The sequence below is a fragment of the Manis javanica genome, chromosome 1 (genome assembly GCF_040802235.1).
Source record: "Manis javanica isolate MJ-LG chromosome 1, MJ_LKY, whole genome shotgun sequence".
NCBI lineage: Eukaryota > Metazoa > Chordata > Mammalia > Pholidota > Manidae > Manis > Manis javanica.
The window spans coordinates 26,702,463-26,725,588 of NC_133156.1; the positions used below are offsets into that span (position 1 = coordinate 26,702,463).

At 50.8% G+C, this 23,126-nt stretch overlaps 1 protein-coding gene across 1 annotated transcript; it reads left to right on the forward strand.

The window, feature by feature from the left end:
- The first annotated feature begins 1,030 nt into the window (after positions 1-1,030).
- Positions 1,031-22,781, forward strand: SPARC (secreted protein acidic and cysteine rich). Its single transcript, XM_017670623.3, has 10 exons — positions 1,031-1,178; positions 10,560-10,629; positions 12,031-12,093; positions 12,677-12,764; positions 14,203-14,324; positions 16,154-16,274; positions 17,967-18,100; positions 18,743-18,891; positions 20,995-21,143; positions 21,600-22,781. Exons 2-10 carry the CDS (start codon positions 10,573-10,575, stop codon positions 21,626-21,628), a joined length of 912 nt encoding a protein of 303 aa, XP_017526112.1. The 5' UTR covers positions 1,031-1,178; positions 10,560-10,572; the 3' UTR covers positions 21,629-22,781.
- Positions 22,782-23,126: the final 345 nt, after the last annotated feature.

Here is a 23,126-nt window from a genome sequence, read left to right on the forward strand (position 1 = left end):
TTCAAGATCACCTATTTCAGGAAGATTTCTCTGCCTGCTCCAATCCAGAGATCCTGCCATTCCGAACCCCTAGGATAAACCTCAGGGTCTGTACCACTCAGGGGACTGGGTATATGTCTAAGGCATGCCCTCCCAGCGGGATTCAAATCTCCTTGAGGACACGGGCTAGATATTAATTCTCATGCCTCTTGAAGTGCTAGACATGCACTCGTAAATATTCATTTGCTCACCAATATTCTCATAAATATTCAACTAAGACCTGTTGCCAAGTTCTCTGTAGCATAAGAGTGAATCAAGCTGAATGTAGAATCAGCCCGCCTATACTACTTTTAGCTGGTGGTCTTGGGCTCTTTGAGCCTCTATTGCCTTATTGGTATAATAGACATAATAACAGTATCTAAGTTAAGGGGTTGCTGTGAAGATTAAGTCCTTAGCAAACCTTGGCTATTGTTACTTCTGTGATTATTATCGGTATCATCAGTCACCTTATCTGTTCTATAACAATAGCACACATCGCCCAGCTGGGAAACAGATCTCTTATGTGTCTATAGTGGTGCAACTAGTTAGAGTGCCTATTTTTAGAGCATATCGCAAATCATCAATGATGGTGCCACCAGTGGCAGCCTCTCTTGTCTGCACAGAGGCAAGTCCTGGCCTTGCCTTTGTCACAGATACACCCCCTCGAATGGCTTTGCCTTTCTCTGCATTGCCTAACATTAGGAAGGGCTCTTGTAAAGATCACTGGCCATAAAGTCTAGAAACTTGGGCCTGCCTCTGCCCCTGGGGACCCTCGGGTATTCCTTGCCCCCTCCAGGCCTCAGCTCCCTTCTGAACTAGGCAATTGCCTCAGGCCCTTCCAGCCCTGGCACTGTGGGAGTCGGTTTAGGCAGCAGCCCCAGAACCTATGAGGCACGCAGGGCTGCGGGGGGCGTGCCTGGTCAGGACAGCCCACCTCCAGAAGAAGGAGAGAGAGATGGAAGACAGACAGCTTAGGCTGTGTGGAGAAGGGGGAGTGGGGGAGGAGGCAGAGGAGGAGGAGGGACCTCGGCGTCGGTGGGGAGGCAGACCCAGCCCAGAACTCTGAGCGGTTTCCTGTTGCTGGCTCTAAACCTCTGCACATTCCCGCAGCCCTCCAGACTGCCCAGGGCGCGCTGCACCGCTGCCTGCCTGCCGCTCAGGTACGCCCGATCCCCGCCCTGCCTCTCCCTTCGCTGGTCTCCCCAGCCCCTACACCCGAGGTCGCTCCTCCAGTTTGTGTGCAAGGGAGGGGAAGCTGTGCTGGGGAGGTGTCTGGGACCGGGGATGGGGTGCTGTCTCCTTTGGGCTCCATCACTGTGCGCTTAAGGACCGGGGCCACCGGGCGCTGCCTGTTGCTTTTCAAGGGGATTCAATACAACCTGATTTCCCCTTGAATTTCGCAGAAAAGAATCTCGTTATGTGTTTGAGGGCGTATTTTCTCTCCCTGAGTCTGCCCCTCTGGTTTCAGAGGCTGCCTGCCTGCCCTCTTTGCTCCCTTTACCAGTGTGGCAGCCTCCTCCTTTGCTGGGAATCGGATCTGCTCACACAGGGGTGACAGGCAGCCCAAGTCTCCTGTGCTTCCCATTCCAGGAGAAAGAACATCCTAGCTTGGTTCTTGGTCAGGGGCTGTTTTCCAAAGGGATTTTGCATGCATGATAAACCGATGTCTGGAAGGCAAAGAGGGAGTCTTCAACATTTAATCAGCAGCGGGGAAAGACTCCTGTTTCCCTCGGATTCCCCCCCACCAAGCTCTCCCTACCCCCCAACCACACCCACCCCTTCTGGTGCCATTTGGCCTGAAATAGCACCATCAGACAGTCAGTACTGGGTTAGGCATTGCTCCCATTCTGGGTTCCCTGGGGTATAAACACGGTATCTCAGGCAGTAGCCCTTAGAGTAGGCTTGAAGGCTGTGGACAGCCAGTACCATCCAACAAGTCTACGGGAGGCTCGGTGTGGTGGGGAATGGGCCCGAGAAGAGAAGGGGAACCGAGACCAGGGGGCTCCCGGGGCAACTCTCTCACATCTCCGCATTTTGAGAGCCCGAACCCTGCAGGACTGGAGAGTAGCCATCTACGGTACTAGGTCTTCTGTAGAGAAGCCCCTTCCTGTCTTTACCCTCTTGGGCTCCTTTGGCTGGGTGATGAGTGGGTCTCCTGAATCCTGAAGGACACCAAGGGAAACGGGGACACTGGGACGAGGCATGTCTCCCAGGAAGTCCAGTCTGCCCAAAAGGGAACAGAAAGGCACACATTTTCTTCCAGAAAGGACAGTATTCTATGCAGAAGACACAGAGAAATGTTTTCATCAGAAATTCTCTAGGATTAAATTTCAGTAACACTCCAAGTGCTAAGTAAGCATAAAGTAAAAAGCAAGTAAGTTGCTTCACAGACTTCAGGCACACGTTTTCTGAGGTAAGTGAGTCCTCTGGATCTAGTTTCCCCATCTGTGAAGGAAGAGGGTTGGACTTGATGGTCTTTGGGAGCCTGACATCTGAAACTGAAAGAAATGTCTCAAACTGGAATCACGACTGGCTCTTGAATGGGCTTCAAGGCATCTGCAAGCCCCTTCAAATTGTATGTTCAATTGTGTGTGTATGTATGTGTGTGAGAGAGCGAGAGAACGACAGGACGAGCGAGCGAGACAGAGAATGAGAGAGAACACACGGGTGTTCAAGGCCTTTAGTCTCAAACGGATCCACAACCCCTCAGACAGCCAGACAGCGTGGTGCGGGAGATGGAGTGGTGGCTGCTGGAAGCAAAAGCCTATCTGTAGGAGGATGAAAAATTTTGGAATGGGAGTGGTCGGGGAAGAGAGAGTTAACTCGTAGCCCTCAGCTGCCACATCGACACCGTGGAGCCTAGGGAGGGAGGAAGGGAAGAGTGGAAGGGGGGTGCCTGGGGAAGGAGTCAACTTTTCAAACTTCCTCCAAGTCCCACCCACAGAAGGCTCCTCTTTGCGTGACTCACCCCAGGAGGAATGCGAGTTGCCACGGTAACCTTTTTTTTCAGGGTCTCTGCCTGCTGGCTGGGAGGGGACACTGAAACACGCAGAACATCAGGTTTAGTCTGAACATCCCGCACTCCACTCTGTCCCCAGATACCAGGGCAGCACCCGCTAGGCCCTGCCCTTCTCTCCTGGGATCCCAGGACAACTGTGGGGCTGTGATAAGCTTCCTCGACAGGGTGTTTGAAGACCTGAGTTTTAGGTCCAACTCTGCCTCAGAAGGTGCTATTTGACTTTGAACTAATTGCTTCTCCTTTCTGAGCCCCGGTGTCACCCTTGGTTAAAGAGCAATCACAGCGGCCCCCTCAAAGGGAGATCGTGCAAAGTGGGATGATGCCCAGGGGAGAGCTTGTAAACCGTGGGGTTCCCACCTAATGTGTTGGGTTTTTAGAACTAGTGGATTGTAGCATCCAGAGTTGGCTAAATCATTTCCAGCTCTTTTTGTCTGGCAGCTCCATCATCTTGGGGTTTGTATATAAATTCCTTTTACTAAAAGCTCCAGTAGGCACGTTTAAACAAAATAAATATCGTTTAAATTCACTTTGACTTGGGCATCTTCTTGAGTATTCCCCAAGAGTGCTGTACCTTCCAGTGTGGAAAGGGTGCTGACCAAAGCGACAGCAGAGGTGGTCCTGCCTCACAGTGAGCGGCAGTGGGAGGCTCCCTTCCCCTCTCCAGGCCTCAGCTGCCCAGTCGGTTAGACGGGGAATCAGCTAGATGATCTCCAGCAGCTCTTCCTACATTTTAGCTATTCTTGTTCATTAGGAGGAATAGCTGGCCAACGTCTCTAACACCCCTTGGCCCCCTAATTGAAAAAGAAACATGAGAAAAGGGAATAGGGGGTCTTGGTTTACATAACATTTCTGTTAAAATCTTAATCCATCTGCAGAGACTTGTCAACCAATAGTGTGGCAGGTGTTTGCTATTCATAACAGCACATTTCCTTGCTGAAAATAAACTATAAATAGGAAAGGATGGTGGAGGATGTGAGGTAAACAGGAGAGTATTTGGGTTTTAAGGTTATTTAGATAGGTGGCTAAGTGTGCAGAGATATATAGGGACAGACACAAACATACAATGCTGAGTACATACATTGATTTCACCAACAGGCACCCACTGGTGCAGCCAAAAATGCATGCCTCAATACTTGAGCAGACACAAGAGGCCATACACTCACATACCTTTCCCTGAATGGTGCCTTGACTCACAGGCAGATTCCAGGTGTATACCTTGATGCCTATGTAAACTCTAACCCTTACCTATACAGGCCCAAACAGACACATGCTGAGTTAGATAGATACACACAGACACACAGACACAGCTTCACACAGAGGTCCTCAAAGTCATAGGTAACTTATTCAGACATACTGTCAGGCATGCAAACGCAACTGCCATGTGTAGCCATGTACAGATGTGCATAGCCAGACAGAATGACAGGTTGTGAGAAGGAGACACATTACACACGTACAGAACCTACTACCTGTTCCATGTTACAGACAGAGAAACTGAGACTCTGGAAGGGAAAATAACTCACCTGAGGTCACATAGCAAACTGATGTCTGAGCCAAACTTTAAGATGTTTGGAAATATCCAGATGTTCACTTTTTGTTCGTTTGCATCTGATCAGTTTGATGGTTTCTTTTTACTAAGGAAACCTTACTAGGTGGTTGCCTACACACACCTCCCTCTAGAGGGATATCCCTGTACGGAAAAGAAGTGATGAGCAGTACTTGCCCTCTTCCCTTTGTGACCTGCGATGGCTTGTCCCAGCCCAGGTGGCTTTGTCACTGAGGCAGCAGATGTGTCCAATAGGTGGCTGCTCATTTGCTTCCTGCTGGCTCCCCTCTTAACCTCAGTCTTTAAAAGAGGGAAGGAAAATCTGAAGCTGAGCTTCCAGCCAAGCCTGGGGATTAATGAAGCAACCTTTTCCCCACAGTACAGAGCCTGGATCCTAACCCTAATCCTGAACTCAGGGACAGCTGGGCTGAGCCGAGTCAGAGTCAGCAAGCAGTAACTTGACAGAATTGTTTAAGAAAAAAACCTCTTCCTCATCCAGGGGAGACATCTTACACAGGAAATTAACTCTGCTTTTATTCATCAAGTCATAGAGCTTGATGTCTATAGGGAAATAGGGATGGAGAAACCAACTCTCTCAAGCACTGGGTTGTTTCAGAAACTTGGTATTAACTTATCTCTGGGGATCCCTCTGGGTCATCTTGTGTTAGTCACCGTATTAGGATTCCAGACTGATTAGATGAAAAAAGAAGCAATGCAAGGTAAATATCTGATGTATCTCTGAACACCTGAAGTTTAGCTTGGACTCCAAGAGGACCTTGAGTGAGTTATTTTCCCTCTTTGATCTATAATTCTCCATCTCTGAAATCAGAATCATGGCATAGAGGCTTCACAGGGCTCGACAACACTGATCCATTGACAGCAGCTGCCAGAAGAGTTATGTTCAGGGTGTGGATGCTTCTCTGGACCTTAGGGATACAGGTCGTATGATTGATTAGTAATGTCTGCCACACGCACAGGAGGGGCAGGTGGAAGCATATACACCAGGTATTTGCTGCTCTGGGACGTGACAGCCTGGACACTTTGATGTTATTTCTCACCCCCTCCATTTTCAGTCACACTGAAGCAGAAGGGGCCCTGAAGGGGAGCCGAGGAGGACAGCCTGAGGCTCCACCCCTGGCCTCTCCTAACTGTGGTGAAAATGTGGCATCTTAGATTGCCTTTGTGGAACCTCAGGCAGGCTTATCCCAGTCTCAAACTCCAGGGCTACTTCTGTGTTGCTCCAGAACTGCTTTAATCCTAGGTTTGAGTATTTATAACACTGTAAAGTTTCCCTTAGCCTCTTCCCCTTCAGCAAGAAATATTAGAAGTGGAAGCAGAGAGTCAAGAGGCAGGCTGGGAGAGGTGACACTCTGAAGGGTTTCTGCCTAAGTTCAGAAAGGCAGAGCTGGAGGAACCCTAGGAACCACCTTGTCCAAGAGTTTTCAGACAGGAGAGCCTGGAGACACTCGAAGGCATCTCAGGGTTGTCCCAGTGTGTGGGACTTACAGCCCCCGTCTCAGCTCCACTTTCACTTGCTTGCTTTTTAATTTCAAGCTGGTTAATTGAATAAATAACAATGCATTCACGTGTTTCAGCAAATGTAAAAGGCTTTTAGCTGTTTCAAATATTGGATAACTGCAGAAGACTTCACTGAAAGAGAGGGCTCCCTGGTTTACATAATTTTGAACACCACTGACCTAACACAACCTCCTCATTGTGCAGACAAATAGGGCTGGGTGAGGCCCAGGGAGTGGAAGCGTCTTTCCCAAGTTTGCATGGTGAGCTGGGACAAACGTTGACAAGAGTTGATCCCAGGACTCCTGACTTCCACGACATGAGACCGCCTCCCAGGGGCTGTGTCTGTTCGTGAGGGTGAGCTGCACTGGCCCTGGTGGCGCCTCTCTGGCCTGGAGCAGCCCTCCTTCCAAGTTCCGGCTCCCGGGCAGGCCTGGCTCACAAAGGGGGTTCCTTCATTAGCCTCTAGACTTGTTTTCCTTGATTTGGGCTTGTTTACCAGGAATGTGTGTTTTGGGAACCCTTGTTTCCAAGCCAAATAGTGGGAGTGAGATGTTTGGACTGTGTCAGCAGTCCGGCTGAGAGGCCTGCCTGGGGCCTGGCCTTTGTTACTGTGTTCCCTGGGGGCTGGGCTGGTGTCCCTTAGCCTGAGAGGAGTAATGTCTCCTTTGTCCACCCCAGCGCCCTGCCTCCCTGGGCTGCAGACAAAGAGCTGGGATTCTTGCCGTGGATTCTTGAGGGGGATGGAGATTCTGGGATCCTCATATTTTAAGATGCTCTTCCAAACAACATTACCTCTTGTATTCTTGCATGTAAAGCACCCATGAGACTTTCCAGGTAGGTGTGTTACTTCCATTTTACAGATGGGAAAATCAACTGAGGCTCAGAGAGTGAAAGTGTCTGAAGGTTACACAATTGCTACATGGCAGAGCCAGGATTTGAACCTGTATAGTCTGTCTCCAGAGCCCATGAGTTTACCTTTATGCCATATATCTCCAATCTCCTACTGGACTGTAGTGCTCCTTAAGCTCTTCTCAAATCAGATTTGATCACTGAAACTCAGATTCCTGTTCTTCAGAGGCCATGATCCAAGTCTAGAATTCTATGATTCTGAGATTTTCCCCAGTTCTGGCATTTAGCAACTTTTCAGTGTCCAGGGAGAGCCTGAAGGAGGCCCTTAATGAAAGGAGGGAGATGAACTGGGGGGCTGGCTGTACTTTTCCATCCTAGAGTCTTTCCAAACAGAGAGAAGTGACCTCAGCTTCAGGTCCTCCTGGCAGCCAAGGACAGGTTTTCAGCTGTCTCCAGAGCAAATAAAGGCAAAGGAAGGGACTCGATGTGCGGAACGGGAGGAAGAGGTGGCGGTGGGGTGGGGGTGAGTGGTGTATGCATTTGATGACCACCAGGCCAAGCGAAACACATCTCCTGTTCCTCCTCTGGCCTGGGCTACTTTCCCTCCCTGCACCATAGGCCGGTTCACAGCCCAGCCAGGCCCCGTTCAGGTCAGTGCCTCCCAAGGGAAGCTGGGAGGAGGAGTGCAGGCCAATGATGGGGGCGGCTGCCGGGGCCTCAGTCAGCCCTGCTGCTCTCTCCTTGGACTCATATAGATTTCTTCCCCTCACTGGGGAAGAAAGGCAGAAATATGTGTCTTCAGCTCAAAAGCAGAAATATGTGCCTTGAGCTCTAATGGGATTTTGGATTAAGAAAACACTTTGAAAAGGATAAATATGAAAATCATCACAAACTAAAGAGATAGAAAGCAGGGAGTTTTCATTTAATGCCAGTTTTTTATGTGAAGGTGTTTATATTTTCACAGGACATGCCAGACCTCAGTGTGTGCACAGTGGATAAGTTCTAAATGCTGGAGTGACTTGTACCCCATTAGCTTTGCAGGATGGGTGCCTGGCCTCTTTGGACAGCGATGTTATAGAGAACCTCAGGGAGGGGTCTCATGGGTTTGCAGGGAGCAAGGCCCTGTGTCCATGAACAGTCCAGCTGTACCCCTTCCCTCCCATTCCCATCATCTGGAGGGAAAGGGTTCTGGAACTGGTAATGTAGCTCTGGGCAGAACCCCAAATTTGGAAAATAACTCCTCCAATATTGTGTGTCTTTCTCTTAGGGAGAAAAGGGAGTTTGAGAAGGGAGTTTGTCAGCTTGGAAGGGTCTTGAGTGTTGCATGATCTCTTTGCTCTCAAACTGCAGAGTCATGGGAAGGTGGGACTCAGAGCCCTCCCATGCTCGGCTGCCTACTACCAGTGGGTCAGAGGCTCCAAGGGACAGTGTATGTATGAGGCCTTTAGAAACTATAAAGCACTGCAAGATTTAGAATTACTTTTCTCTTCTGATTACAAAGCCAGGGATGAGGGTAGCAGGAACGGTGAGTGTGCCACTTTGAAAGAAGTGCGGGAAGGTGGAGAGGCGGCCCAGCTGGAAAAGCCGACCAGCAAAGCTTTCTCTGTTCAAAGAGGGTAGCATGGTTCCTCTGCTCTGCCTAAGGACAGGCTCTGGAGATGTCAGTCTCCCTGGCTCTCCAACCTAAAGCTTTTTATATTTTTAGCCCTAGCTGGGCTGTTTGTCCAATGACATGACTTCTCTGTCCCTGGAGCCCAGACAGCACTTTTTTTTTTGTTCTAGCGGTCTCACTGCAACCTTTTGACATTAAACCATCTCAGACAAGTCCTTCATGATGGTGCCTCTCCTGATCTGTTCGCCCAAAGCCACCTGCACAAGCTGCTTTGCTTGCATCTTCCAAATGGGGAAGCAAAAGGGAGATCTTTCCACCTCTAGGCCTGGGGGAGCAGACATACAACTGTGTGGGGGAGGAACTTTCCCAAACTGCCTGGAAGGGAAGATGGAGCCATGGGGAAGCAATGCCCAGCTCCCAGGCTGATTCCTTTATGTTTGTTAGTTTTATTTCCTGCACCCTCAGAGAACTAGGAAGTGAGGTCCCATGTCTGCCTTAATCCAGTAGAGGGCTGTTGGGAGTCTGGTCTTCCTCTGCCTATGTCTGCTACCCAAATACTAATCTAAGTGAAGAATGATGATGCCAGAAGTAATGGCAGGTGCCAAGATCAGCACGTGCTTATGACATTTTAAGGACCCAGCGTACCACCTTCAAGTTGACCTAGTCTAACCCTCTCAACTAGCAGAAGGGGAAACTGAGGTCTAGAAAAAGTAAAGGATTTACTCAACACACCAAGATAGTATTGAGGCAGAACAAGAACCCCTGGCATTTAAGTCTAAGTGTAATGATTTTTTTCTGTAATGCCAGTGTACCCCTGAGGTCCTTGGTCAGTTGAGAAGTCTTGGAAGGAACTAGGGACGAGTAGCCCAATGTGGAAGGTCTGGGATAGACAAAGAGGGAAGACAAGGCCACTGCCCGCTTTGACTAGAAGCAGCTTGGGAGCAGAGGGAGCAGCTTGTTCTCTGTGGCCACAGGAGGAGGAACAGAGGAGGTCAGATTGAGGGAGGAAAATTTAGGTCTGGATAAGGAAGAACATTCTAAAGCCATTTGGAAATGGAAGTCCATTTCATTGGAACAAGAAGTAAGATGCCCCACCTCAGATCTTTTAAGGATGGCATTTTGACATTGAATCATCAGAGGAGATTCTGCTCCAAGCCCCCTTCCAGTCAGAGATTTTTAGAGTTGAGAATTCAGCATCCAGAGAGTGAGGCCTTAGCAGTGAGCAGGGCAGGAGAAATTCCTAGATCTCAGCTAACGTCCCTTAGCTGTGTAGGTAAAAGAGAAGGTGACAAGCGTTTGGATAGTTTCCCTAGAAGATCTGGAGAAGTGCCTTCCCTTCTGGATAGAATGGAGAAAAAAGTGGCTACCCTTAAATTGCCACTGGTCACCCTCTGAGACTATCGTTCTTTGTTTTAGAATGTAGTTCTCATTGTCTCCAATTGGCAAGAGGTTGCTGCCTACTAACTTCTGCCATTACAAAGTGGGAAGGACGGAGGAGGAAGAGAGGGGGAGGGAGTCTGGCTCTGGGGGGCACAACAAAAGGATCCTAGAACACCTTGAAGGGATGATGGGAGACCGTCTGGTTCAGCATTCCTGAGCTTGACTAATTAGCCAATGACCTTTGTGGAATCACTTTATAAAACCTTAAAAAAAATCAAGAAAGGAAACTTTATATTATTACCATAAAAGGAAAAATTGGTGTACTTTTGTAGTACATAGAAGGAAACTATAAAAATAAACACAAAGAAGACAAAACAACTTTTATTGAATCCCAGCTGGATGGAGCTTCCTGTGGAGGCTCTGAGCCAGAGGCCTCCTCTCCCTTACGAAGGGAGCTAGGTGCGTGTCTGAGAGGTGTTCAGGGCTGCGCAGCAGCGTCTTTCACTGTCACTTAGCAGGCACCTTGTGGAATCATCCTGCGTATGGAAGGAGTTCAGCATCGGGGAGCACTCTCCGTCAGGAAGCCCCCTGCTCACTGATCTCCTCTCTTCTCTCCACAGGGTTCCCAGCACCATGAGCGCCTGGGTCTTCTTTCTCCTTTGCCTGGCCGGGAGGGCCTTGGCAGCCCCTGTAAGTACCCAGACCATATGTGCTTGGTTTTATCCCCCACTGCCAGTTCAGGGGCATCAAATTTGCCAGCTCTGGATGCTCAGAGGAGTCAGGTACTTCCCCATCTTGAGTTGTCTATCTTATTTCTGATAAAGATTTTTTTCTTAAACTAATAAGCTCAGGAGAAAAATTGAGATAAGGATCACTGAGTGGAGATTCTGGAGCAGAGAGATTTCCATATAATGTGAAGATGAATTTTTTTAGCAGTCAGAACTTCCCCGAAATGGACTAGAATTGCTTTAGGAGGAAGGGACCTCTTCATCAGAGGAAGAATTCAAGCAGAGGGGATGCTGTAGGGTTGGTGTTAGAAGAGGGTCAGGCCACAGAGAGATGGCTGGGTTAGCTTCCGAATCAGCGGGGGCTTTTGGTTGCAAGCATCAGACTCCAATATGACTAAATTAGGTGGGAAAGAAGGATACAGGGTAGATCATAAAATCAAAGGCCTTGTGGAGGACTGGAAAACAGCAGCCCCGAGATCTGGGAAGCAAGAACTAATGGATGGTCTTGGAGATATTACATTTAAATGGATCTGCTCCAACAGTTTTCACATCTTGAGGGAACTTGCCAAGAAGATAAAAAAAATTTCAAGGAGAACCACTGTGAGCTTGGGTTCTGGGCCTGCTTCTTGGTAAGGGGAGTGCAGGGCACCTGACTCACAGACAGTCCCTCCCAGAATTGCACGCTGAGGACTTTAAGTGGCCATGGGAAGCTGAGCTAGAAGACATTACCGGAAGAGGGAGGAAGAAACTCAGGGGGGCAAAACAGAAGTTTCTTTCAACCTGTGATTCCCTCATCCTCTCTTCACTAGGAGGTGTGAGTGATGGCAGTCTCTGGCAATCCAGATCAGAAAGGTAGATTTTGGCAAAAGATTTGGCAAGATTAGCATTACTTTAGAAGAAGCCCCACCCAGCCAGGTGCCTTGAAGTCCTATGTCATCTTACTTCTTCCCAAGCCAAGTCAACATGGCAGGCGAAAAAGAATCACCAGATCCACCTTCCCCTCCTCATCACACTTGGGGGGGATGAATCTCACAGTGAATCTCAGTTTTCCCATTTATAAAATAGAATCAGTCTGTATCAGTGGATTTCAGACTTCCTAGGATTTCAAAACAGTGGATATGCTTTCCTGAACTAAAGCTTAGACACCCCAGATATACAATATAAAAAGGGAAGCCATCCGGAGTGCCCTAGGGCCCTGTGTTTGGCTCTCCTGTGCCCTTGTCCCTGCGCCCACGGTGGTCCTTGGGATTTCCAAGGAGCTGCCCTCCTAGATCCCCACCTTCGTGTTCCAGGATGGTGACAAATCAGAGGTGAGCTGGCCTTGGCCCGGACCTCTCTGAACCCCACTTTCTCTTCCCAACAGCAACAGGAAGCCCTGCCTGATGAGACGGAGGTAGTGGAGGAAACCGTGGCTGAGGTGGCCGAGGTAGGTGGTGGTAACTGCAGACCCCTGGCCCCTCTCTGCCCTCCATGCTCTAGGAAAACAGGCAGGTACTGTGAGTCTCAATGCCAGAAGAGGGCATCTGTCCCCTTCCCATGCGCACACACAGCACAGATGTGTACATAGTGGATTTCCTAGTCCTGACACACTCCTTCATCTTCCCAAACCTTCTATGGAATCCTACAGTTGGGAGCTATGATTGTGAAATTTTATTTTTTTAAGCTGGGGAATGATTTTTACTAGACGATCACCCGCAGGCTGTCCATACATCAGACAGATGAAGGGGAAGCTGCTCTGGTGGGCTATCAGCGGTGGAGGGCTTGGCACCCTGACTTGCCCTAACACCCTGTGGCATCTGAGCTATCTCAGTAGAACTCCAGGGCACCATCTAAATTCTAGGCCCTGGCATTTGTTCTCTGTGTGACCTGGGCCTAGCACAGCTTTCTGGCTCGTCCCCCACCATCCCTGTGGGGCCCCACAGCTCCAAGCGAGCCCCCTCCAGTCTCTCTTTCTTCTGGGTCTGGGGTGGGGGTGGGGCCATGGGCTCACTCTTCTCCTTCCACCCCAGGTTCCTGTGGGGGCCAGCCCTGTCCATGTGGAAACAGGTGAATTTGATGAAGGTCCTGAGGAAGCAGAAGAGGAGGTGGTGGCTGAAAGTAGGTCCCTTCCTTGTGTCTTATGCCCCAGCCTGTGCTGCCCGGGCCAGCCTAGGGCTTGGGGACAGCCTACGTGAGGTTCCTTCCCAAGGAAGTGCAGGGTGGGGTCCTCCCTGCTGGGTGGGCCATGGGAAGAAACAGCTTTGACTCAAAGGCTGGGAACATTCCCTGGAATCTGGAAAAGATCTATTTATAGCCAGGCCGTCCATGCTGAGTGTCAGGAAGTGAAGTTCCCTAGCTGGAAATGGCCTTCTCTCCTTGTGGACCTTTGCCCTGACTCCAAAGCTGGGTTTCACATTTCCCCTGAGGCCGCTGTCACATCTGGCCACTGTCACCTCTAGTCACTCAGCTCCTTGATGGCCCTTGTCTCAGCCCCAACCCCACACGGGTACCTCAGAAGTGTTCACACTCATTAGCTTACTTGATTCTCACACAGCCATGGGGAAATAAGGCCTGGAAACACGACATAGCTACATAACGCTACCCATGGAGTGGGTGCTGGAGGGAAAGAGAGGCCCCCGGGCCTCTGGCTCCAGCCCACCACCTTGGCATCTCCATCCCCGAGGGAGAGGCACTGCACCCGTGGGTCAACAGCGTGAATTCTGCAGGCAAACCCACCACGGTTCGCATCTAGGTGTGCCGACTCCCCCTGCGTTCCGGGTCCCGACGGCCTGCTCAGCACCCCTGAGCCTCCGCCTCCTCGTGCCTGCCACTGGAGTGATGCAGACGGCAGACCCTCGCCCAGGGCTGCCAGACTGGGATGAGATAAAGCATAAGAGCACTTGGCCTAGTGCCCGGCAGAGCAGGCGTCTGATGAAGCACGAATAACAAACCCCAGGGAGGAAAAGGCTAGATGGAGCGCTCATCCCTATGGAGTGGAGGGGCATCTATCTATCGAGTCGGTTCCTGCCCCCAACGCCCGCCTTATCCGGTGTTTGTGGCACAGCTGGGCTCTATTGTTCAGGGTGGGCCTTGGAGCTCTTCCTCCTTTTCCTCTGCGGCCCCTCAAGTCTGCTGGGCCTCACAGCTCCCTGGGTCCCTGATAAGAGCTGACTTTCCATATCATTCTAGAAAGTCTATTCTAGAATCCAGAAAGACCTCGCTGTGACCGATCAGCCTGAAGCTGAGTGCACCATGGCTGCTTCCATCCTGGAGGACGCCATGTGGATGCCATCCGGGGCCCCAGACCAAGGCCACAGCTCTCCCAAATGTGCCTGACTCTACCCTCAGACTGAATCTCTAAACCCCAAAATGAGCAATTGCTCCCCTGAATACAGATTGCAGGGCTCAGCGGAAGAGAAGGGAGGACTTGGGGCTGCCCTTTAAAGCCTGGCGTGGGGTCACAGGCGAGGACTTCTGCCCAAGGACCCATCTGCATTGGGTTGGGGTGACTGTCCTAGCCCAGTGGTACTGACTACATGCCTTTGCCCTCTGCCAGACCCCTGCCAGAACCACCACTGCAAACACGGCAAAGTGTGCGAGTTGGATGAGAACAACAGCCCTATGTGTGTGTGCCAGGACCCTACTACCTGCCCTGCCCCCATGGGCGAGTTTGAGAAGGTAAGGGCTCAGGGACAGGGACAGGGACAGGGGTGGGGAGCTGTGGTACTGGGCCTTTCTGAACACAGCGTCTGCCCAGAAAACTTGGCTTGGTGGTTCTGTGGGGCAGCTCCAAGCTCAGAAATCCTCTCATTAAATCTGGTCACAGGACGTAAGTAGAGGTGAGTCAGAGGTGAGGCTCTGCCCGTCACCGTCTCTCTCCCGAAACCAGCAAGAATTAATTTGGCACCTTCAGGTTCCAAGCTCTATACCAGTTTCATCAGTAACATCAGACACTGAGATAAGGTCTTTCTCCACTTGGGAGCAGCTTAGCAAAGCCCAGGGTCTAAAAATGTGAGGTCTGGGGTTCGAGTGAAGGCTGACTTCAAATCCCACCTCCACCACTTGTCAGCTGTGAGGTCTCGGCTACGCTGCTAAACCTTTCCAAGTTTCAGTTCCCTCATCTCTGAAGAGGGGACAGAAATCATCTTGATCTCATGGGGCTGTTGTGGGGATTTGTCAGCTAATGCTTTTTACTTAGTAAGTGCCCAATAGGAGCTATTTAAAAAAAGTCTTTCATACCTGTCCATTCTACCTCCAAGGGAGCTCATTCAGCCATGCATCTTCCATCCACCCATCTAAGTGAATATTTAATAAATACACACTCATGCTGACAATTGTGCCAGCCGTGACCTTGCCCAGGGCAGCAAATTTGACAGGAGTGCAATTCCCACAACCTCTCTACCTTGAATCTCTCTCCCCAATACAACTTATCCTCTGGGCTCCAAATTTTAGCATCATTGTCAACTCTTCCCTCCTCCTCACCCCTTCACCGCCCACCCTTCCCACTGGTCAACACCCATCACTTCCGCTCTGCAGCGATATGCAAGCAATACTGAGTAAGTATGAGGAGGAAGGTCAACACAAGGCTCCCCTCCTCCTAGCACAGCTACTTATTGCCATTGCATTGTTTAGCCCTCAGCTTCGCCTCCCCATGTGCAGAGATTGGCTAAGAAACTCACATGGATCACCATATAGCTGGACTCACCACTGAGATTTACGCCACCACTGATATTTACGCCACCTGCGTAATGGGGAACAAGACACAGGCAGAGTCTGGAGGAATCCATGCGCAGGCTTGCTTACTCCCTCCCTGTCATGAGGCATCTCACAGGATGTACTCTTTCCCCAGCTACAAAGATGCAGTCACAGGGAAGCAACGTTTCCAACCAAGGAAGCCCATTAGTGACTTAGCACCCAGAGTTCTCATTGAGGGCTTGTCACATAGGTACCCTCTGCCTAGCATGTACCCAAATTCCAGACTCCCAGAAGGAAAGCAGGCGATCAGCATAACCATATTGTTTGTACAAGCAGTCTAGGCAGAGTGAGCCACCTTTTTCACTTGTGCAAAGTTTTACAACAGTGCAGAACTGCTTACCAGCCAAGTTCCCAGAGCCAGCCAAGGGCCAACCTTATGGGCAGGCCCTTCTAAGGATAACAATCCCAGGCCTGCTATATGAACTCTTTCCTGCACACTCTTCCTTTTCACCACCCCCATCTTTAATTCATCCTTTCCATATCTTCATTTTCTTTTTCCCCTTATCTCAACCCTACTCACTCGTGCCTCTGCTCAGACACCAACAGTGGCTCTAAGCATGGCCTGGACATTGGCCTGGGAGTCCAAAGAGTGGGTTTCTTGTCACACCCTACCACCAACTCTCTGAACGACCCTGGACTAATCATGTTCCTCACTTGGGGCTCAGTGTCTCCATCTCTGAAATAGGCAAGGATGGTGGTACCAGCAAAGGCTTTTGGGAATGAAGGTGAGGTGTTTTGTACTTTGCCAACAGGTGTGCAGCAATGATAACAAGACCTTCGACTCTTCCTGCCACTTTTTTGCCACCAAATGCACCCTGGAGGGCACCAAGAAAGGCCACAAACTCCACCTGGACTACATTGGGCCTTGCAAATGTGAGTCTGTCCTTGGGCTCCTCCAGCCTCCCGTCTTGGGGAGAGAGCACTGCTGGCACTGAGGCTGGCTCTGCCGGCCCCTGGCTGAGTGATCTTGAACAAATCTCATCTCTTTCCCTCTCTGAGCCTCAGGGTTCCCATTTATAAAATGAGATGATTGTCTATGAGTGGGTTCCTCTTAAGTCTGTATTCAGGACACCCTTGAGAAGGATGGAGCAGCTGTGGCAGCATAAGATCCAGGAGGACTTTTGGACTTCCTCACTAGCATCCAAGACAATTCATTTCTTTTCTCTAATGATGAGGAAGTTCTTCTTCAGAGCTAACCCAAATCTTTCCTGTTTCAACACTGTAATGCAAAATGATATTCCTCTTGAGCCTATGAAATGCTTTTAAAATATTTGCATTCAAGTGATTTAAAATAGGGGCATGCCTGTCAGTTCCCTGGAGGCCCTGTGCCTCAGTATGGTCCCATCCTTGGCCTTTTCACTCCATTATATTCCTGTTTGCCTGCTTAAGACATACAATTATCCACCCTCTTCTAGAAACCTGTGAGCCAGGCGTTTGGGGGAAGGGATGCTAGGGTGCTGTCTAGCCTTCTGTTAGTGATCCTAGGTACAGGTTCAGCTGGCCCAGGTGCCTCCTTCAGTGCTGGCAACCTCCCTATCATTTGAAACATCAAAGGCCACATCTGCTCACCCTCCAAGACAATATCCATATTGTGTATCTGGTACATTTTGGCACCAGATGGCCTTGGGGAGAGCCACTCACCTGTCTCAGGTGTGCAGAAAGGTGGAGGGGAAAACCAGGTTCTCCTGGGGTCAGCCCTACTCTCCCAGACATGGGGCCAGGTGTGAAATGAGAAGGCACAGGCCTGGGAAGAAGCCTGGAGGAAGAATGCTGGCAGGAATCCTTGGACAGTGAGACTGAAGAGTGTGCCAGGAGCCTTCACCAGTGGCTCTTGCTGTCCTTTGAGGCATATTGCTCACTCCAGCTCATGTTTCTGTCACAGGTGTTCTCTTCTCCTCCCTAGCTGGTAGTGAAGAAAGTAGTGACCCTAACCACAGAAGGGCTTTCCACAGGTCCAAGGATGAAGAAGGGACCTTTAAGTCCCAGACAACCACATGCCCTGATGATGTGGCCTTGAGCAGGCTCCTTCTCTCTATGCTGACCCCTAATAAGTCCAATAAGAGGGTGGCCTTGGCCAGGGTTCTGGGATTCTAACTTCCAAAGACCAGGATGGAATCATTATCGCCAAGAATGTCCTGGTGTTTAAGCATGCCTGACCTCCCCACCCCTGCTATGCTGGGCCTGTGGACAGATATTATTCCCTAGTCTCCCAGCTTCAGACATCTCACAGTGGTTGATATCCCAGTGTGGGTCCTGGGCCTTTGCTTTAAGGCCCATCACCCGGAAAGGTGCAGGAGCTGCCGGAGTGACTATTTCCCTCAGCACAGCAGATCAAGACCAAGAGAGCAGCAGACAGGCCTTCGCACTTTCCATTTGCAAAGCATTCTTCCTCCACACAATTTCCTTTGCTCACTGTGGTGTGAAGAAACAGGGCCCAGAGTAGGCCAAGCCACTGCAGCTTTAGGAGGAGGCCATGGGGTGGGGAGAGCAGCCCAGCCAGCACATCGGCCCTCAGGAAGGGAGAGTCGGGGTCTGTGTTGACTACCCTTGTGTTTTGGGCCCTAGACATCCCCCCCTGCCTGGACTCTGAGCTGACAGAATTCCCCCTGCGCATGCGGGACTGGCTTAAGAACGTCCTGGTCACTCTGTATGAAAGGGACGATGATAACAACCTCCTGACCGAGAAGCAGAAGCTGCGAGTAAGTGGTCTCTTTCCAGCCTGTCCCGGGTGCCTGCCTGGCCCTGAGCAGCACAGCTCTTGTCCCTAGGCTGGCTGAGTGCATAGTCCCATTCCCAGGACTACATCCCCGGGTATAAGCCTACCCCGTGGCTCTGATGAGTGCCTATTTGTGGGCACTGGGACACAGACTTCTCACAGTGCACATTCACATATTCAAGGCCTGAAAAGTCCTGGAATGAAGAGGTCTGCTCAGTTTGTTTAGCCCTGTGTTTAAAAATTAAGGACAGAAACAACAATCTTAAACTTCAAAAGACATATCAAGCACTTGAAGTGCTGATAAATTGCAGATTCCTGGGCCCTACGTCAGACCTACTGAATCCATGTCTGTGAAACAAGGTGCAGGAAGCTGCACTTGAACACACTCCTCAGGTGGTAGTGACGTGGCAGCTCTGTGGAGATGGAGTCCTCCGAGGCCACCCTGGGCCTCCACCTTTGCAGATGAGATACCGGCACCTAGCTACGCCACTTCCCTCCCTTATGTTGAACCTTGGCTTTGGTTGGTCTCTGCCTGCTCTGGCCTCTTGTCAGAGGTGGGGGGGCCCTGGCTGGCCCAGACAGTCTCTTCTGGACCCTCTATCAAATAGCATCTTTGTTCCCACAGGTGAAGAAGATCCATGAGAATGAGAAGCGTCTGGAGGCTGGAGACCATCCCGTGGAGCTGCTGGCCCGGGACTTTGAGAAGAACTACAACATGTACATCTTCCCTGTGCACTGGCAGTTCGGCCAGCTGGACCAGCATCCCACTGACGGGTAAGACCGCAGGCCATGAGGATCACAGGGCTGCTCTGACTTGGCCCTGGAGTAGACGGCATCATGTGTCAGGGCCGGTAGGTGCACTGGATATGGCCAGAAAACCTCCCAGCAGCCTCTGCTGCTCCCAGCCCTGGACCCACAGTTTGCCTAAGAGCTGGGGCAGGAAGGAACAGTCATTGGAGAGAGGATGCAAAATGGGATGAAGAAAGCCGTAGGGTGCTCTCATGCCAGAAGAGGCTGAAGTCAGTGGAATGGAAAATCCCTCCTTCACCCCATGAGTGCTGGCCTAGGGTATCCATCATCTGAGGGACAGGGAGCTCGGGAGGAGGGCTGGAGTGCATGGGGCGCAGAGGCTGAGGAAGGGTAGCCTGCATGCTCATGGTCCTTCAGCAAGACCCTGAGACCCACCCCAACAGGGCAAACTGGCCCTAGGAGTTCTTAAAAATCACAGAGCCAGTGCCAGCTGTATGGCAAGCTCTTGATTTGAGAGCTCTTGCCCCTTGTCCCAAGGAGGGGGTATGTGCTGTGCAGCTGTACTGCAGAACAGGCAGGCAGCTGGGTCAGTGAACAAACATGGAGTGTCTGCTATGTGCCCAGCACCATTCTAGGCAGAGGATCTGAAAGCAAGCAGAAAGGACCTGGTCTGGTGCCCTGGAGCTTACACTCTGGGTGACGGTCTGCTTCTCACAGTCAAAGGAGAAAGTGAAAAAGGCCCCCAGAAGTTGCAGGTGGTGCCTTGCTACCCCTCACTGCTGCCTCTGCCCTGCTCTGGCCAGTGTTCCTGGAGGAGCACTGGAAGGAGGGTCGCTCTACTTGCATGCCTGGGGGCAGCTGTGCCCAGGGACGCTCCTCTCCTGGAGGCTCACCCCTGCTCACCGTCCAGCTGTGCACCTGAAGTCTGTCCTCCCTGTCAGCAAGCCTGCATGGCTGGGGTCTCCTGAGCTCTGGGAAACTCCCAGATGCCTCCCTTCTAGGCTGTTTCCGTGGCTGGGATCCAACCGAGTCACTCCCTGCAGAGGGGAGGGGAACCATCGGGGGGCATCGGGAGCTCCCGCTGAGCAACTGCACCCCACTGCAAAGAAGGGACCAGGAGGTAGGCTTCCACGTGGGGCCACAAGGACTGCGCATCTGGGAAAGCACTCCAGCCTGGGTCAGAGTGCGTCCTCCTCCTCTTCTGGTCCCAGAGCTGTGACCTGGCTCCTCCCAGGGCCTCGGGTTTCCCACCTGTATAGAGTGACCCAGGGAAGGGTATCCCTTCCAGTTCGAATGGTTGATTCCTTCCATGAGTTCGGTGGGGTGGGGAGTTCTGGGGGTCAGAGAGAAAACTGGAGTCACACTGGGGAAGAGGGTTTTGAACATGACTAGTTGAAGGCTCAGGGGAAAGAGGGGGAAAGAAGCACACATGTGCCTTGGAGCCGAGGCCAAGGCCAGCAGGGCGAGTCTGAAGGGCAGACAGTGGGAGAAAGGTCCAAGGCCTCCCTCCTACATGTTACAGATACACAAAAACTTACAGCTCTGAGAAAGAGTCAGTTGCCACTGACCCTCCCGGCTAATCCCAATCCCTTCCCATGCTCCTCGCCAGAAGTCAGCACTGTCATCATTTTGATGTGTTCCTTTTTAGGCTCTTGTCTACGCATTTGCCGCCATATAAATGCGTGTCCATAGAAAACATGTGTTGTTGGTCCATACCAGATTTTAATCTACCAATAACACAAGTGCTAAATATTTTCATTTTAAGTTTCTGTGCCGCCAGCTCTCAGTCAATTAGGAAATAATTAAATGCAGCAAGAGACCTCTGTTATGAACCCATAATCCCACCTCAGATCTGGAAGGACCTTTAGACATTACGGTTAACTCCTCCTCCTTTAATGAGGAGGGGACCGCCGCTCAGAGCGGGCCAGTGCTATGCTCCAGGTCCCACAGCAGGTCAGTGGCAGAGCTGGGGGAGACCTAGGATCCTGGCTTTCCATCCTGCATTAAACTTCCTTCCCTTCTGCCTGGGAGACAGGTTGGCTGCCCCCTGACCAGCCCACCCCAGTTGCGTGTGCTGGGGTGCAGGGCTTTCCCATGCCTCAGGCCCTCTGCACTTCCTCCCGACAGGTACCTGTCCCACACAGAGCTGGCTCCACTGCGTGCACCCCTCATCCCCATGGAGCACTGCACCACCCGCTTTTTCGAGACCTGTGACCTGGACAATGACAAGTACATTGCCCTGGACGAGTGGGCTGGCTGCTTTGGCATCAAAGAGCGTGAGTGTCTGAGCAAAGGGGCCACTGTCCTCTCCCGCCCTCCTGTCTGTCTCCCTGTCATCCGTGTGCCTGCCTCTGCTCTCTGTGCCTTGTGAGCACCTGTGCTCTCCGGGTCTATGTGGGCTTTGCCTTCTCAGGCATTTTCCTTATCCTTCTCTGGACATCCAGCTGTCTCTTTTTCCCTTCCTCAAGCGTTAGTTCTCACCCTGTGCCTAGCACTATTTTGGAACTGGCAGGCACCTAGAGAGGAAACAGGAAGTGTGATTTGGCAACATGTGTACGTGACAGGGACAGACCAGGGACAGGGAGACCAAAGTACTCAGTCACCAACTTCCAGATGACCTTGGACTGGTCTCCGGTCCTGGGGGTGGGTGGGAGGCACCAGCTCCTTGTGAAGCATGTCTTAATCTGCACAGAGCCTTGTGTCTAACTCTGCTCTCTTTTCTTGCTTTTCAGAGGATATTGACAAGGATCTCGTGATCTAAACCCATGCCTCCTTCTACAGTACCGGATTCTCTCTCTCTGACCTTCCCCTTCCTGTTTCCCCCAATGTTTAAAATGTTTGGATGGTTTGTTGTTCTGCCTGGGGACAAGGTGCTAACATAGGTTTAAATGAATACACTAACGGTGCTAAAATGGAAATTGTAACCCAAGTCATGACATTCTTAGTTTTATCTCGGCCCTTGAGGCCTCTCGCTTACCCCCTGACAGCCCTGTTTTCCCCGCCATTTGCGGCACTGCGCGCTGTCCTGGTGGCTTATGGGTGGAAGCTCTCAGCTGTTCATCTGCCTTCAACACCCAGTGCATCTTCAGGCCTTCTGTTTCTCTGAAACTAATACTCACTGAGTTAGACTTTGTGTCAATTTTATTTCAGGGTATTGGCTGCCAGGGGCTCTTCCCCCTTTGGCTTGAAGGTGGGCAAAGGGAAGTAACACACGTGATGTTGGCAAGGGTGTTTCTGAGACTGAAGGGCCAGGGGTGGGAGAAATCCCTGAGACCCACCAGGAAGGTAGATCGCAGGCCTTGTTTGCTGTGACTGACAGACAGAAGCTGAGTCCCTGTCACAACAGTATACAAACCTCACATGAACCCTGAGCCTCGCCCTTTCCCCCCTCACCTTCCAGTGCCATCTCTTTTCACTTTAAGCTAGTTGCTCAGCCTTTTGGGAGGTGTGAGCCATCGCTTCTCTGGAAGCCACCAAGGCTCTGGGGGGTGGGCCAGCACATTCCCCAAGGCTTCTCCCTGCCTACCTGTGTTTGGGAGACACAGGACTGCGAGGCGCTTTCAGCCAGGAAGGTCAAAATCAAGAGTGAGGCATTGGAAGTTGTAAAATAGCCAAAGTGGAGTTGGTGGATTGGTTTTGTTTCTGCTTTTTCATGTTCAGGTGGCTGTCATAAGGGGCCTTTGCCTTGGTTTCCAGCACGGCCCTTCTTTTCTCCCCCTCTCCCCCTTTTTTCCCTTCTATTAATCAAGAGAAACTTCAAAGTCAATGGGATGGTCGGATCTCACAGGCTGAGAACTTGTTCACCTCCAAGCATTTCATGAAAAAGCTGCTTCTTATTAATCATGCAAACTCTCACCATGATGTGGAGAGTTTGACAAATCTTTCAAAATAAAAAGTAACGACTTAGAAACTGCCTTCTTGAGTGCTTTTGCATGGTCTTAGTCTTAGTCACCTCATTACTCTGACATGTAGACACAAGGATATGTGTCTGCACACGACTCCACAATTGCAAAGTTTCACCAACACTCTCCTGTGCTTTTGTACATACACCTGCACATACAGGCTTCTTTATGCACAGGGAGAATGTATAGTTCCTATAAACATCAATTAGCTTACTTTTAATTTTATGCCCTGTGGGCTGACCCTTTTCTTTTATTGCACTTCATTATCAGAAGCACCAGGCTAAGTATCTTTTTCCTTTCACTAATTCACCCATTTATTCAACAAATGTTTATGATATATCTACTATAGAAGGTTCC